The 16906-nt window shown below is 44.0% G+C and overlaps 1 protein-coding gene across 1 annotated transcript in view; it reads left to right on the top strand.

Moving 5' to 3' along the window:
• The first annotated feature begins 1660 nt into the window (after positions 1–1660).
• SPATA18 (spermatogenesis associated 18) overlaps positions 1661–16906 on the top strand; it is a 107280-nt gene continuing 92034 nt past the window's right edge. Inside the window, exons 1-5 of the mRNA XM_065877243.1 lie at positions 1661–1747; positions 9200–9305; positions 9425–9540; positions 10960–11072; positions 16029–16124. Coding sequence (XP_065733315.1) covers positions 1661–1747; positions 9200–9305; positions 9425–9540; positions 10960–11072; positions 16029–16124 — 518 coding nt within the window. The remainder of the gene's footprint in view (positions 1748–9199; positions 9306–9424; positions 9541–10959; positions 11073–16028; positions 16125–16906) is intronic.

Raw genomic sequence — 16906 nt, 5'->3', positions numbered from 1 at the left:
AAGCAAAATATTCCAACTTGGTTTTTATGAATAAGTAAATCCGACTGTTCAAAGATTCCAATTGCCTATTAAAATGTGCAGTTACTGGCCCTAAATTAAGAAATCTATGAGATTCTTCTCCATTCCCTTCCTCCTTCTTTATAATTTTTTAAAGGAAGAAAGTCTCTAATGAATAGTGTTTTTTTTAGTTTAGTAATTGTTATTGCACCATGATAAAATAATGTGTGTTCTTTTTATATTCCTTAGTTTTTCTCTTTTTGTAGAGATATAATCAAAATAATACATTATGTACGATTCAATATTTGTATATTCTGTGAAATGATCACCACAATAAATCTACTTAACATCCATCACCACACATAGTTACAAGTTTTGGTTTTTTTTTTTTCTTGTGATGAGAACTTTTATAGTTCTTATTTTGTGGTCTATAGAGGATAGTAAGAACATAGGCTCCAGAAATGAGCCTTTCATTTTTATTAGAGGACATTAAAACCATTGTAATTAAGGGAAAAAAAGGAGGGGGCAAAAATTCTGAATTTTACGGTAGGTGGACATGTGCAATGTTCATATATTCTCATATACCTGAAGAAAAAGAACTGAATTAAACTAGCTAGCTGAGGCCCTGCTCCACCCACACTGTTTTAATGAATAGATAAGGATGATTTGCAATCTGCACATCATTTGATGGCATAGAAAGTAAGGGTTCTGAAGTGCTTAATGATGGTTGAAATGGTTTCATTTCTTAAGTAGTTCAAACTATCACTGTGGCGTAATACACCCTTTTGAAATAGCGCCAGACAGGCCCTGAACTTGAACAAAGTCTCAATTAGAGAATTCATAATTAAATGAAACTTTAGAGTGTTAGTGATTCTAAAAATAGACCAAATCTTGTTTAAACCTGATTAATTTGTGAACATCCTGGAGCTAACATCTATTTACGTGGGCACCCACAAAACCCTAGGTGTTAACAAATGAAGAATTAAAGCCTTGAGAAATGAAAGAATAAAGGAAGGACCCAAACAGGTGCTTTCTTCAGAGCCTAACCAAAGACGTCTAGGGAGAAACGACCTTTGCTTTTCTAGACAAGAGGCCTCCAGCTGCCTCCCATCCTACACTGCGGGCGCGTCTCAGTCCATCAGAAGGTAGGGCAGTCGCCGTCCGTAGTCTTAGCATCTTCCAGCCCCCGGCCCAATCCGGAGTCTCACTGGCTTTGGGCACCCTCGCTTTCGACCACCAGCAGCACCATCAGCAGCGGGAGGAACTGGGGCATCGCGTGGGGTGCCCGGGACCCCCGGGGTCGGAGGGAGAGCGCCTGGGCTGCAGGCGGGCGAAGGGCGCGGCTGGGGCTGGGCGGCGCGCGTACCTAACAGCCGCGCGCTCACGTCAAGGTTTGTTTCACAATCACCCGGGTGTTCTGGCCGGGGCTCCGGGCAGCCGCAGGCGAGCCTGGAGACCGCGCGGGGCGGCGGATGAGGTGCGGCGGCTGTGGCCCAGGGCACCTCCCCCCGGCTTCCCGAACCCTGCCCAGTCCGACCGGAGAGGGAGGATGGAAACACCAGCCGCGCTCTGAGTCCCTCAAGAAGATAACACTTTTCCCACCACATCGCCCCGCGGTCCACGAGCCCATCTCCCAGAGCGGGGCCGAGCGGAAAAGCGAGCAATGGCAGATAACCTGAGGAAACTGGTCTTCAACGAATCTTTAAGATCGATGCAGGACCAGCTAGAGTCCTGGCTGAGGCAGTACAACGTGAGTCAGGGTGGGAGACCCCCGGGGCTCGCCCCTCCCTCTAGTTCCTCGCACGACCCTCGGCGGGGGCTTCTTAGGACTGGTCTCCGGTGGCCGCTTTGCCAAGTCCCGCGGTTGTGATGCCTAACTGGGGCCCAGGGTCGGACCCGCATCGCCGGGAAGGAAGGAAAGTGCGGGTTCCCCTTTCTCCCTGCGGAGCGCGGGACTCGGAGTCTGGGAAGAAAGCACGCATTTTACCCAGCGGTAGCCAAGGACGCTGGCGGCCCTAGCAACGCGAAAGCCCTGCGAGCCGCCGGGGTCTGGTCAAGCCTGCCAGTCTCCCACCTATCCCTTCCGCCAGCAGTCTACCCTCATACCCCCGACTCGAATTATTATTATTATTACTACATCCCTCCTCTTGCCTTTCCTCAAGTCTCCCACCCTGGGGATAACTTGTGGTTGTATCAGAATGGATTTTTATAAAAATACACCCAGGAGTTAGTATCCAGAAATCAGGGAAACGGGAAGTTGTTAATGTTGCGGGTTTCACTTGTGTTCTGGTCAGCATGGCAAGTAAGGCACAGTTTCAACACCAGGGCAGATTTCAGAAGGCCTGTTGCCAAGGCATGTGTAAGCCCATATTCTCTCATCAAACCCAGAAGGGTTCTTCAAATCTCCTCAGTCCCCACCCCCACTCCAGCTCCAGTTAATCTCCACCACCCAGAGAGTAGAACTCCAGAGCTGAATTTTGCTTCGGTTGGTCTGTCTTAAAAAGGGGAGTCCTATTTTCACACAGCAAGTAGAACAGGGAGGCAGAGAGAGCTGGGGACACGGAATCAGTCCCCCTAGCTTCTAGGTCTGGCTCTGCATAGAACTAGCTGAACCATCTGGGGCAACTTATTTAACCTCTGGGTCTCAGTACCTCCCCTGCTAAATGGGAGACTGGAATTAGATGATAGGTAAAGTTGCTTTCTAAGATCTTAAAGTTTTAGTCTAGATCAGCTTGTTTCTGAAATTCTACCAGGAAAAATGCAACTGGTAGCTATCATGAGTCCCTGGGCTTTCCTATCCACCCTCTAACCAGGGCTCCTGGGAGGAGGGGAGTTCAAAGCATAGCTACAGCTTTCTCCTTAGCCTTCCTTCCTAGGGTTTACCCCCTTCGCGCACATTTAAAGAACCAGCACTGATTATTCCTTCTCCACCGAGATTGCAGGAAAACTAAAATTCACCTCTAGCACAAAGCCTTGGATTCCCCTTAGCACCTAACTTTAAAAGTGGCTACTTGTTACCTAGTCTCAGAAGGTTGAGAATAACAAGTCCTATACATGTATTCACCCTTCTTAAAACTCCCTCTTACAAGAAAAAATGTTTTTCTTGCTTGTGGTCTAAATTAACTCGGAATATTAAAAAGTGTATTCAGTTTGTCACCAGACAACATTTAACACAAATGATACTAGTAGTGGCTGGACCAAATTAAATGATTGCTTTGAAAATACCTGTAAGTACTGAGAAACGCCAAAGTTTACTGCACTTTCCCTTCTCACTGACACTGGTGCATCGCATTCCTCTGTTCTCACTGAAACAATTTATTTTTTTTTTTTTTGGCGGGACGTGGGCCTCTCACTGTTGTGGCCTCTCCCGTTGCGGAGCACAGGCTCCAGACGCGCAGGTTCAGCGGCCGTGGCTCACGGACCCAGCCGCTCCGCGGCATGTGGGATCTTCCCGGACTGGGACACGAACCCGTGTCCCCTGCATCGGCAGGCGGACGCTCAACCACTGCACCACCAGGGAAGCCCTCACTGAAACCATTTTAATCTAGATTCTTCACCTGTCCCACTCCACCCCCTAAAACACACACACACACACACACACACACAGACACACACACATGAATAGTAGAGACTGCACTCTAAGAGATCAATGGCTTTCCAAATTTTGTGGCCATTCCCTGGGCAACATCATTTCTCCTCAACTCTTTGGCGTCTCTGTCACATTTGACTCTCGACACTCCTATTCTTCTAAGGCTCTAATAATTTGTCTCCTTGCCTCACCCACTCCCCTCTTGTAACTGTTCTTCAAGGGCCAGACTTTAGAAATCTTCTCTTCTACCTCCATTCCTGCTTCATCTCTTACTCCTATGCTGATCATCTCATATCTATATTCAGGTCCTATCCTCATCTGAGCTCTCTCTTCCTCAACTGTACATTGGACATTTTCAGTTGTGCTATTGTCATCTCAAAGTCAAATCAGCCTAAGACTGACCCTAGCCTCCCCATGCCCCAAACGCCAACTTCTTTCCTAACTTAATAGTCTTTATCATGACATACTCCACTTTCTTCTCACCAGCAGAATCTGTGGGTACCAGTTGTAAATTTGTGCAGAACCTGATCACTTTCCACCACCCCTGCTGCTGCCACCCTTGTCCACCTTTGGTCATCTTTTGTTTGAATCATTAAAAAAATAACCCAAAGTGATTCTTCTAAATGTCAAGTCAGATCAAGTTACTCCTCTGGCGAAACTCTCCAAACTTCCTGTCTCAGAAAAAGAGTTCCTACAATGGCCGTCAAGCTCCTATACAACTGTGGTCCTTTAAATTCTGTGATGTCATCTCTTACCCTCTCCCTTGCTCAACCACTCCAGCAATACTGGCAGTCTTAGAGCAAAGCTGTCCAACAGAACTTTCTATGATGACAGACGTGTTCTGTATCTATAACTATATCTATATCTATACCTATATCTGCACTGTCCAGTATGGTGGCCATTGGGCACTTGAAATCTGGCAAGTGCAAACTGAGGAACTGAATTTTTTTTTTTTTTTTTTTTTGCGGTTCGCGGGCCTCTCACTGTTGGGGCCTCTCACTGTTGTGGCCTCTCCCATTGCGGAGCACAGGCTCCAGACGCGCAGGCTCAGCGGCCATGGCTCACGGACCCAGCCGTTCCGCGGCATGTGGGATCTTCCCAGACCAGGGCACGAACCCGTGTCCCCTGCATCGGCAAGCGGACTCTCAACCACTGCGCCACCAGGGAAGCCCTCCAATCCAAGTTTTATACAGCTGTACAGGGGATCGTTTTGCGGGGGCTCCTCATTCCCCATACCAGTGATTCTCAACGCAGGCAAAGCCCTATGCCCTGGGACAGTGTTTTTAAAACTTACCCATAGAAATGAATGCATTTTACATCACGACATAGCACACATACACCCTTATATAACTGAAGTAAAGGTTCATAAATAATTCTTCTCTTTAGTAATTGTGATATACTCTGTTTTCTTTTTCATTAATTTTTTTAGGGGGAGCTGGATGAGACTCACTAAATCAATATCACTTCCCATTAACGTTGTGGTCTTGGTTACACCTACAAATCATCTAGAAAGCTTTTTAAGCTTTCTAATGCCCAGATCCCACACTAGAGCAATTAGAATTTTTAAGAGTGGGAGCCCACAAGGCTCCTCGGGTGAAGGCTTTCCTGAATCTTCCTGGCTTCTTACCACTTCCTCTTTTGAGCCTCACCTCTGAATTCTGGACCTACCTTTATTATAGCAGGCAGTACTCGATTTTGCATTCATTTACATGTTTATGTGAGACTATAAATTCCTTGGGGGCACGAGACTATCTTGGGTCCCTAGCACCCAGCACACCGTAGCCTCCTCCATAAAGATTTGTTGAGAACGTAAATGCATGAGTGAAGCAGAGAATAAACCATCTTCTTTGGCTTCCTCGTTCTTCATCCTTCTTTCTGGCTGTCCTCTTATTTCTTACTGCTCTTGCTTTGTTTTTCATTCACTGGTCCCTCTTCCTCAGCCCACTTCTGAAACAGTCAAATTGCCCTCTGCCCCGCCCTCAGCCCCCTTCCCACTCTCCCCTCTCGATGGGCCCTCCTCTGTGCACGTGGCTTCCATTCTTCCTCTGCTGGAGGCTTCCAAAGCCGCACCTCTAACCCTCACCTCTTTTCTGAGATCCAGATGACTTTCCAACGGCTTTTGGTAAAGCTTCGTGTTAGAGAGCTCGGCTCCAGTTCCAGAAGCTGCAAGGATGAGTTTAGGTTCCAGCTGAACCACCAGGTCTTCCAAATTACTTAAGAGCTTTGTCTTCCTCATTAGTGAATTCGAGATGATGGATGGTGTCCAATTTGTAGGGTTGTTTTGAGGATTAAATGAAACGTTTAAACATGTATTTAAAGCTCTTAGCACAGTGCCTGGCTGGCAAAGGGTAGGTGCTCAGTAATGGTTACATACTCTCACTGGACTTCTCTATCTGAAGCTCCTTCAAACCCTTTAAACTCTCTGAAAACAGTATCTTCCCTCTCATACCTCTTACCTGTTTCCAAACATCCTGACTTCCTCCTCAGGTAATGCTAGAATCAGTGGGACCTTGCCTGATACAGATGTAATTTGGGGCTGGGAAGGACTCTTAGGGGACCCTTGTCATTGCCACAGCTCTCAGCATCTCTCAGCCAGACAGCTACTACCATCTCACAGGACTCGCTCTCTAATCCAAATTATCTGGTCTGTTTCTGCCAGAGTAATTCTTGTAAAATCAAAGCAAATCTTCCACTCTTCCTCTCTTAACACTCTGCAAGGCTTTATCCCATTTTCCTGGATAGGAAATGGGATCAGAGAGGTTAAATAACCTGTGTAGGATCACACAGGACCGTGGCAGGTAGCAGAGCTCAGATACTCAGGTCTGCTTGACTCCCAAGCCCCTTCTCTGTCCACTTAGCACATGGCATGATCTAGCCAGAGGGCAAATGGCTGTAAGTGGGGAATTGAAGTTCACTGTGGTAAGTGCAGGAATAAAACAGCAAGGGCAAGGAGCTGCTGGTTCAATGAGGAAGGAATGGAGAGAGCTGTTCAGACTGTGGGTTCCATATGTTCTGATCATGTCAATATGCTAAGTCACTCACTTGCTCACTCATTCATCAAATATTTTGAGCCCTTCGATTTGCTATGGTTACTAGTGATGATTGATACAAACATGAGAAAGACAAAGTCTTTAAAAAAAAACTCAGTCAAAACCAAACCAGGAAAAAAAAAAAAAAAAACCAAACCAGGGAATTCCCTGGCGGTCCAGCGGTTAGGATTCCACACTTCCACTACAGGGGGCCCAGGTTCGATCCCTGGTCGGGGAACTAAGATCCCCCAAACCGTGCAGCGAGGCCAAACAATAAACAAACAAAAGAACCCCAACCCAAACCAAACCCAAACAAAAATACTTAGTCTTGTAAGGAGAAGGGGATAGAAAGATGAGACAGAAGAAGAAATGGCTACAACAGAAATCAATGCTACAACAGAGCTAGTCCCCAGGTACCGTTAACCAGGCATGGAAGGTAAACCAGCAGCTTCCTCCCAGTTACAACAAGTCCATTCCATCTGGACTGCTTACCAGGCCTCCTGGGCCCTCCAGGATCTGTCCTGTCAACCTCTCTGACCACCTGTCCTCTGCCACATGTACCTACTTCTGGTTCAATTTTGCCAGGCTCCTTCCTGCCGTTGGGCCTTTGCCCTTGCTGTTCCCACAGCCTGGCCTGCTCTTTCCCTGGTGTTCTGCATCCGGAACTTAGCTCCAGTGTCTCATCCTCAGAGAGGCCTCCCTGAGCGCTCCTCATTCACACTTTGTCACATCATCCATTCCTTCTCCTCTTCCTCCCGGCACGAATCATGACCCAAAAGTCACTATAGTTTAGTAGTTAAGAGCATGGGCTCTGAAACCAGGTCTCAGTTCCGACATTTTACTAAAGTAACCTTGGCCATGTTATTTAACCTCTCTGGGTCTCAGTTTTCTCATCTGAAAATGGGGATGATGACAAAGGCCCTCCCAATCTCCTAGAGTACTATAGTGGGCTTAACTGAGTTTACGTATGTAAAGCATTAACAGTGCCTGGCATTTGTGGGGGATGTAATAAAGCCACAGTGAGTGAATCGCCTCATTTTCATTCATCAACCCAATACATATTGAGTTTGAATACAGAGAGACAATAGAATGCAGGGCTGGGGATGCAACAGTGGACAGGCCAGGCATATCCTCTGTCCACAAGAGCTTACTGCCTGTCTGAACCATTTCCCTTGTTGACACAGACCTGCATTTTACTTGTAAACTTTTACCTAGAGGTCATCTGAACCTTTCCTCTTCATTCCAGTTTCTAGCTCCCACTTGCTGCCTCGGGATTCATGGTACCCAGAAGGTACCCGCTGCTAGTGCCTTATTATGGCTTGAGGTCACACATAAATCTATGCATTTTTACACCCACACAATTGGTTGCTTGTAGTTGCGTTCATTCCTTTGGAGTTAGAATCAGTTAGAGGTTTGGCTAACGAGGAATTGGTGAAAGGTCACCAAGGAGATGAGAAAAGCAGAAAAAGAGCTGAGAGGTCTACCTCTTAGCTTCTTCTTTCTGGGGACAGACTTTCCCCAAGTCTGCCTAATTTCTTCTCACCTCGATTTCACTTTGTCTTGGAAGCCTTCCCTGACTTTCTAAGACAATGGGCTCTTGAATAGACCTTGTGCTCATCCCTATAGTAAGACTTCATTCCACTGCAGGGTAACTGTCTACTTTCCTCTCTCCCACTTGTCTGGCTCACCGTATGGCCTGGGCCATCTTTTTGGTCTTATTCTCCATTGTATCCTCAAACCAGCAATACCTTCTTATTGTTAGCAAGTAGTGCCCTTTATGCACGTATTGAACTTAGGTAGAGGGTAAGAACCAGTAAAGTGGGTAAGTTAGGAGGCAGTGATTTATATTGTGTTACAAAAGGACTATTTACTTTTTTTTTTTTTTTTTTTGGTACGCGGGTCTCTCACTGTCGTGGCCTCTCCCGTTGCGGAGCACAGGCTCCGGACGCGCAGGCTCAGCGGCCATGGCTCACGGGCCCAGCCGCTCTGCAGCATGTGGGATCTTCCTGGAACGGGGCACGAACGCGTGTCCCCCGCATCGGCAGGTGGATTCTCAACCACTGCGCCACCAGGGAAGCCCAGGATTATTTACTTTTAAAAGAAGTTTTTGCAGGGTTCCATTGAGTAGGGAGTCAGGGTTATTGCTATAAAAAGAATCCCCAAGTTTCAGTGGCTAATGCCCACCAAAAAACTTTCTCAGTGATATGACAGTTCAATTCAAGTGTTCAGTTAGCAACCTTCTAAATCCTGTGGCTCCACCATCTCTTATGCCCTTGGGGTCCTCTGCATTTGGCTAGTAGACGTGGGGAGAGAGGAAGAAGACAATCATTCAGGACAATCACATTACTTTCCATCCCTAACAGGGACCAGTTTGCACAGCTGCACCGACCGCTAGGGAAGCTGGGGAAAGCAGTCTAGTGGGTGCCCAGGAGGAGAGGGAAGTGCATTTTGTGAGCACACAGCAGTCTCTGCCCTGGGAGCACACCTGAGCCAGCTGGCCCTGTGTAAAGTGAAGTGCTTGATCACCTGCAGTGGGTCCCAGAATAAGGAAATTGCACTGATGTCTACTGTTCTGGCTTTGCAGACGAACTCATGTGATCAAAATCTAAATCGTTGCCTCGAACTCATTGAACAAGTTGCCAAAGTGCAGGGACAACTCTTTGGGATCTTCACTACAGCAGCCCAAGAAGGTGAGAATGGCCCATGCATCCCCGTCTTTGCTTTCTTTTCTTTGTCCCTTCTCTGTGCTCTCTGACTGGGTTGCTGTGGTTGGATTTCTCTCACTGACCTGATTTGTGGATTCTTCTAGGAGGACATTATGATGGTGTGGAAACAATCAAATCACGCCTTTTGCCTTGGCTGGAGGCCTCCTTTACTGCCGCTTCCCTAGGAAAACCTGTCGACAGCAAGGTCCCCTCTCTACAGGTAGGGATGCTAAAGGATCCTCCTAGGTGTTCAGCACCTGATCAGGCTCTGGGGACTCAAACATATGTAAGACATGGTTTTTACCTAGTGAGGGGCTCAACTCTAGTTAGTGAATTGAGACATGGGTCGAAAAGGTGAGTTTCTACATACAGTAATACGTGGCATAATGGATTAAACTTCCTCCTAAGACAGATCGGCATTAAAATCTCAGCCTTGCCTACTTACTGGTGGTATGGCTTCAGGCAACTCAAGAAGCCCCTGCTTCCTCAGCTGTGAAAAGGTCCTGGTGATGATCTGCATCTGGGACATTGCTGGGCCCACACTAGGCACTAAATAGTAACTTTTAAACAACAAGTTAGCCACCCAGACAGGGTACCACCGGGCAGAGTCAGAAGAGAAAGAGATCATTAGATGGGGGAAAGCTCAGTGTTCTGAAAGAGTAAAATAAAACTAATTAGAAACTTCCAAGATAAGAAGAAAACTCAATTCTGGTAGATTGATCATAAGCGTCATCATTTGTAATTGATATTGGTGGTTTCCATGCGACAGTGGCAGTGTTTTAACAGTTGAGGACCAGACTGGAAACAGAAGGCGTACTTTGCTTAAGGTGCTGGTATCGCTATGTCTGGATAGGCAAAACATTTGTAACCTTGATTTTAAATGTTTATATGGATTTACATAAATTCCTTTCAAAAACTGAACCATTTAGAGCAGGCCGTTCTAAGCAAGAGGGCCTTATGAGGTAGTGGCCAAAGGATTCCTGCTTAGAGATCACTGGACAGAATCCTAGTCTATCTTCTATGGTCCTGGGTAGGTTGTCCAACCTGTTAGGTCTCAGTTTCCTCATCTGTTATATGGAAACAGTGCTTTTGCTGACCTAACAGGGTCACTGTGAGAGTTAAACGTGATAAACCTGCGAAACAACTTACATGTAGTAAGGGCTCTGGAGACATCAGCTGTTATTAAACAAATTTTTTTATGTGGGGATTTTCATATGCATCTTAGATTTTTACCCCCTGTGGATGTTATTTTGGGTATAAAGGTGTAGGATGATATTTCACTGTCTTTTTTAAAAATCTGAGGTATCATTTACCTGTAGTGAAAACCATAGGTTGGTGAATTTTGACAAGTGGATATATTCTTGTAAGTCACACCACTAACGAGATATAGAACATTTCCATCACTTCGGAGCATTCCCTTATGCCACTTCCCAGTCCCCTCCTTCCACCCTCAGGGCAACCACTCTTCTGATTTTTATCACTCTCCATTAATTTGGCCTGCATGGGAAATTCATGAAGATGGAACTATACATTATGTGCCGTTTTGTACTTGACTTCTTTTTTCCAGCGTAGTGTTTTTGCAATCTGCCCATGCAGTTTCAAGTATTCAGACTCTGTTTTGATTTGTGTACCATTCCAGGACACGTTTGATAAGGACGGATGTAAAGAGTTTGGTGCTCGGGATCGGGACATACAACAATTAGATGCTGATTTGAATGCAACTCGTAATCAACTCAACCAGGTTCAAGACGAGTAAGAGGAATGCAAGTTATTTTCTTCCAAAAAGAATTGCTTGTTCTTAATTTTTAAGTTTGAAAGGAGAATACTGGCTCATGTAAAATGTAGACATTTGCAAATAAGTCATATGATGTGTGTGTGTGTGTGTGTGTGTGTGTGTATGTGTATGAGTTGGGAGGCAGTGTCTTTGAATTTGGGGACAGGATTCCTATATTACATTATGATCCCTAAGACCCTGGTCCCCTTGACTTCATTCCTGGGGCTCCTCCTTTTCCATAGGCCCACTATCAGTCCATATGTATGAAAGAGAAAGATTGTTGCATGAAAATCTAACTTTGGGGAGGAAAATAAGAAAAGAGGCAGAAGAGGAAGGGTTAAAGAGTGAAAGATCAGGTAAAGAGAAAAATTAAGAGAAAGAGAGAAAAAGTAAGATGAAGCAGCCTGCATCTATCTGTCAGTTAGGGGTTATACATGCCTAACTGAGAATCATTCAAGATTTTGGAATAACTTTTAGATATAAAAATGTATTTTTAAAAAGTTAAGCAATGTCTGGCAGTAACAGATCTCAGATGTATGCTGTGTGCAAAGCCAGGGTAGCAAGTTCAAGGAATCACTGCAAAGAAAATTGCAAACTTTGGGTTGTACTTGAGGGAGATAGACAAATGTGATGCAGCTGCTTTTAACATATCTAATAAAAATCCATCAGTAAGGTGTTTCTCCTACCAAAGCATTGCTCCATGGCTGACATGTAGAGGATGGCAAGGGATTCTTTTGTCACTAGTTAAGGCTTGTGATGGAATAGGGTATGGCATTCTGCCTTGTTCTCTGATTAGATTTCCTTCTAAGGAAAACATCTCTATTGATTGATTTAATTTTGTCCGATTATAAAAGTAATACACATTTCCTTTGTCAAAATGCATATAACAAATAAAAGTATAAAGATGAAAATCGACCGTTAGTTCATGCCTGTTAACATTTTGGCATATTTTACTCCAGACATTTTTCCTTTCTCACACACACACACGGTAACAGGGTTACCTCTACACACTCCCATTCATTTTTCCAACTGGAACCACTGTCAGTGTGTAGTTTTACAGCTGCAGCAGTCAAAATTTACAAATGAACTGTGCAAAATGCCTAATTCCTCTGAATTCGTATGACTTATTTCAACTAACGTCAACTGACTTGGAGAGGGGTAAGAAGGAACCTTAAATCTGCCACGTCTTTTCTGGTTTATCGTAGTTCGTTTTGTGTAAATATTCAGTTAATTCCAAGCTCTGTTTGGGACTGTGTTTGCCCTTTCAAGGGGTCTCATTGTCCTCCTCCTTCCTTAGACAGGCGTCTAGGGGTGAAGGGCTGTTTCCGTGCTCTCCTGGTGATGGAGGAGAGGGGTTTTTTGTCTTGTACTGCCCTCTGGGTTCTTGTTGCCTTGGTTCTACCTGGGCACTGGAGTCTTGTGCTGATGGGCGCTGAGTTGTGGCTCATCTGGTTAAGTTTCCTCAGGCATTCGCTGGCCCCTGCTGCTGCCTCCATTTGCCTCTGGTTGTGAGGCAAAGCTTCGCGACTTTGCTGATTCTTGTCTTCGGTCAGAATCCGTAGGAGCCAGGAATTCCTACCTGCCTCTCTTGTCACTATGGCTGTGTAGTTACCCATCAGGGGCATCATGGACCAAAAACAATGACTGCACGCTTGTTTTAAAAAAGCTTTTTATTTGGAAATAATTTCAAATACAGAAAATTTGCAAGAATAGTACTAAGAACACCCATATACCCTTTCATATGCCCCTTGTCCTGTTTGCTTTATCATATTTTAATTAATTAAATTTATTTATTTTTGGCTGCGTTGGGTCTTCGTTGCTGCATGCAGGCTTTCTCTAGTTGCAGCAAGCGGGGGCTACTCTTCGTTGTGGTGTGCGTGCTTTTCATTGTGGTGGCTTCTCTTGTTGAGGAGCACGGGGTCTAGGCATGCGGGCTTCAGTAGTTGTGGCGCACGGGCTCAGTAGTTGTGGCACACGGGCTTAGTTGCTCCGCGGCATGTGCGATCTTCCCGGACCAGGGCTCGAACCTGTTTCCCCTGCACTGGCAGGCGGATTCTTAACCACTGCGCCGTCAGGGAAGTCCCTGCTTTATCATTTGTATGTATACTCTCCCTATCTGTATACACACTGCCCTTCGCCCTTTGAAAGTTGCACACAGGAAGGTGCTTTTCCCTTTTGCTTTTCCCTGTTTTTGTTTTTTAACCCACGTGTGGTTCATGTTCCATTTTTTAAGGCATCAGAAATGATGGAGGCTGTTCCCCACATTCTATGATAGCCAGCTCTCTCCTCCACTCTACTCTGCCTACCTGTCTCTAAATCCAGGATGCTACCTAATGTGGAATGAGGGGCCCACCCCAGGAGGTTCCCATGTCTAACCCCGTGGAGACCAGTTTAGCTGTGACTCAATTGCAAAGGTGCAAATTCCAATAGAGTGCTGAATGGGGACAGGTCTGCTCAGGTTTGACGAGCCCTAGACAAGGGAAGACTGCTGGATTTTATGTTGGGACTCTGGTTAGAAATCTCACCTGTCCTCATTTCCTATATCCAATCTATTAGAACATCCAGTGGAATCTACCTCCTCAACATCTCCCACACATGCTCCTTTCTATTCTACTACCACTGCCCTCATTCAAGTCGCTGTTACCTTTTCCCTCAGCCAGTTGCCTTCCAACTGGCTTCCCTGGGTCCATTCTTGCTGTACTACAACTCATTTTCCACACAGCAAATATAGATATACTTTTATTGTAGCAAGTCACCCCCTGGCTTAAAAGCTGTTAGTTGCTTCTTTTAGTACTTAGAAAAAAATTCTAAATTCCTTCCCAGGGCTCTCCCAGCCCTGCGTGATCTGACCCTACCTCTTGCTCCACCCTCATCTCATGCCAAGTTCCCCTCACCTAGTCTTCTGTCTACTTCCTCACCTCGAGGCCTTTGCCTGTGCTTTTTCAGAGAAATGGAAGTCTTCTGCTGGCTCTTGGCATGGCTGGCTTTTTCTTATCCTTTAGGTCTCAGCTTAAATGTGACTTTCTCAGAGTCTGCGACCACTATACATTGAATGGTCTTTCCTCTCCCTCTCCTCTAATTCTCTTTCACAATCATCTAAGAATAGCACTTATTGCAAGTTGGAACTTTGAAAAATTTGTGTGAATATTTATGATCCAGTAGACTGGAAGCTCCAAAGGGTTACTGTGCTGTATCGCTATTCTGACACTTGTATCTCCAGCATCTAGCGTCGTAAATTCTCTATAAGTTGCTCAATGAATGAATAAATCCATAACAAAAAATAAATATGTTAGCCTGCTTAAAACAATGCTTGTCACATGAAGGTATCTCCTTTCTTCTCTCTGTATATCATCCAAGGGGGCCAAGTTCGCATATATATTTGCTTGTATATATATGTACTCACACATGTATGCCATGTCTCGAGAGAAAAAAACCTGATTACTGTTCACACTCTTGTTTCTTTCTTGGTCTATTTTCTTCTTTTAATTTTCCACTGTTTCCTCTTGATAAAAATGTTCATTTTCCCATATATACTTTAAAAAATCTACAACGTATTCACATTGAAATTAAATCACAGCAATTTCCTTACAATAGCCAGCATCCCTATCGTGAAGTTATTGCTCCTCTGGTTTTATTTTAGACTTCAGACATTTCATTCATGCATTCATTCATTCAGTTTTTCCGTTTTTTAAAAAAAATCTATATGACAGGTACTGTTTTAGGAGCTGGAGATAAAGAGATGAATAAAATAAAATCTTTGCCTTCAAGTAGTTCACAGTGTGTTTGTAATGAGATTACAGATGTGAACAAGTGTCGGAGGAGCTCAGGAGAAGGGAAGACAAACTTTTCTTGGGAGTCAGGTGTGGCCTTTGGAGAGGCACTCATTGGACGAGTGGGCGTTTGTTAGAAGAGAAGGGGATGAGATGGAATTTGGGGAAACGCACACCACCTCCTGCATTGCCTCATCGGATCTCTGCGGAATTGATAGGGATCCTGCTGTCCCATTATTTCTCAGTCTGCCTCACTGTATAGGGGAGGCCAGTGTTTGACCTTCCATGCTTCCATCCAAGTGTAGGGAGGAAGACTGGTGTGAGTTTGGATAGCAGTTGCAATCTCTTAGCTTCAGAACTACTGTGATGAAAGATACTTGGTGTTCCAGGGATGCAAGGTCAGAGAAGTCCAAAAACCTTTGCCAATCCACAATCTCTCACTGTACTAGGACAACCTCATTGAGAACCATTGGTCTTCATCCAATGGCACCCATCACATTCTCATTTCCTAAAGAAATAGTACGATTTATTATGATTTGTCTACAATGAGGAGAGTCCTTGAAACCAACAAGGACTAAGCTAGTTGAAAACTCAGGAAAACTGTGCTCAATTAGTGGTGGAAGTCAGAGGCAGGAAGACACGAAGTACTTGGTAGTGGAGTGTAATTGTGGAGGACTTTTTTATAGGTGGGCAAATAATTTTTCTATATTTAGTAAATCTGGGAAAATTAAGTCAAATGCAACTCTACAGTGCAAAGTAATAAGAGTAGGTATTAGTATATTACAGAAAAATGGAGATTTTATAGAGAGGCAACCTGGGGATTCAGTGTCATTAGAGCAGATGAATTAGGAGGGTGAGAAGGAGAAACTGAACAAGTTTGTCTTTTACATTCTAATACCAGTAATTATTACCTAGTCTTTTAGAGGTAGTAGCTCTGTAATTTCTTTGTGTTTGACATCGAGGAAAGATACTAGCATGTTTTTGCATACTAGTGTGCCATAATATTTGTAATATCATCTAATTGAATGCAGATGTCTTATAATTCGATGTTGTTTATATTGAATTTATATCATACTGCAAAAGTTCCCAAGAGAACCTCTGCCTTGATTTAGAAAGTCTGCCAATTTTGTAAAATCTGTCTTTAGTTACTGATTTCTCTTACAGTATGGCTGAAACTGAAAAGACTCTTAAAGAAACCAAGAACAGATCGGCCATATCCCTTCTGACTGCAGAGGGGGAAATAAATCAGCTAAGAAAGCAGTAAGGAAAAAAAAAAAATGACAGGATTATTGCAGGCTGCTGATTACCCTTTGAATTTAGCTTTTTTGGGTGCTCCATTACAATATGAAAGAATCTGTCCATAAAGAGGAAAGGCAGCAATGTTTTTATTGATGTTTTATATATTTTTCTTACTACAAAACAGTACTTATCCACTATAGAAAATCTTCAAAGTACAACATGTTAGAAAGGAACCTTAGCCCTCATAATTCCAGTGCCAGTTACTGTCACAATTTGCTATTTCTTCCAATTAGTACATTAAAAATAAAGTTAAGACAACAAAATGTAAGTATACAATTGTGGACCCCATTTTTTCATTCAACATTATTTTTCTCTATTACTAAGAAAAAATAAAGCAGAGCTTAGTCTTAAATAGGTACATCATATTTCCTCATTTGGGTATTTCCCTAACATGGAATATTTACTTTGATGCCAATTTTCAACATTGGAAATAATTTTTTGTGGCCAATCTTAGTTTAAATTTCAGATTATCCTCTAAAGATAAATTTCTAGAAGGGGAAAATAAACACTGATCCTTTAAGGGTATGCTTTTTTCAATCTTAACTTTGATTTTTTTTTCCCCAAAAAAGAGCAAATGGGAGTTGCAGTAAAAAAAAAAAAAAAAAAAATATATATATATATATATACACACACACACATACGTACATACATATCTTTCTATTGCCTTCATACATGTTCCAATTGTTCTGATTTCTTCAGGAACATCCATAAATTTTAGCTTGGAGCACTAATCTCATATCCTA

Source organism: Phocoena phocoena, chromosome 5 (assembly GCF_963924675.1).
Source record: "Phocoena phocoena chromosome 5, mPhoPho1.1, whole genome shotgun sequence".
In the NCBI taxonomy this organism is placed as follows: domain Eukaryota; kingdom Metazoa; phylum Chordata; class Mammalia; order Artiodactyla; family Phocoenidae; genus Phocoena; species Phocoena phocoena.
This window is presented reverse-complemented; position numbering and strand designations above follow the sequence as displayed.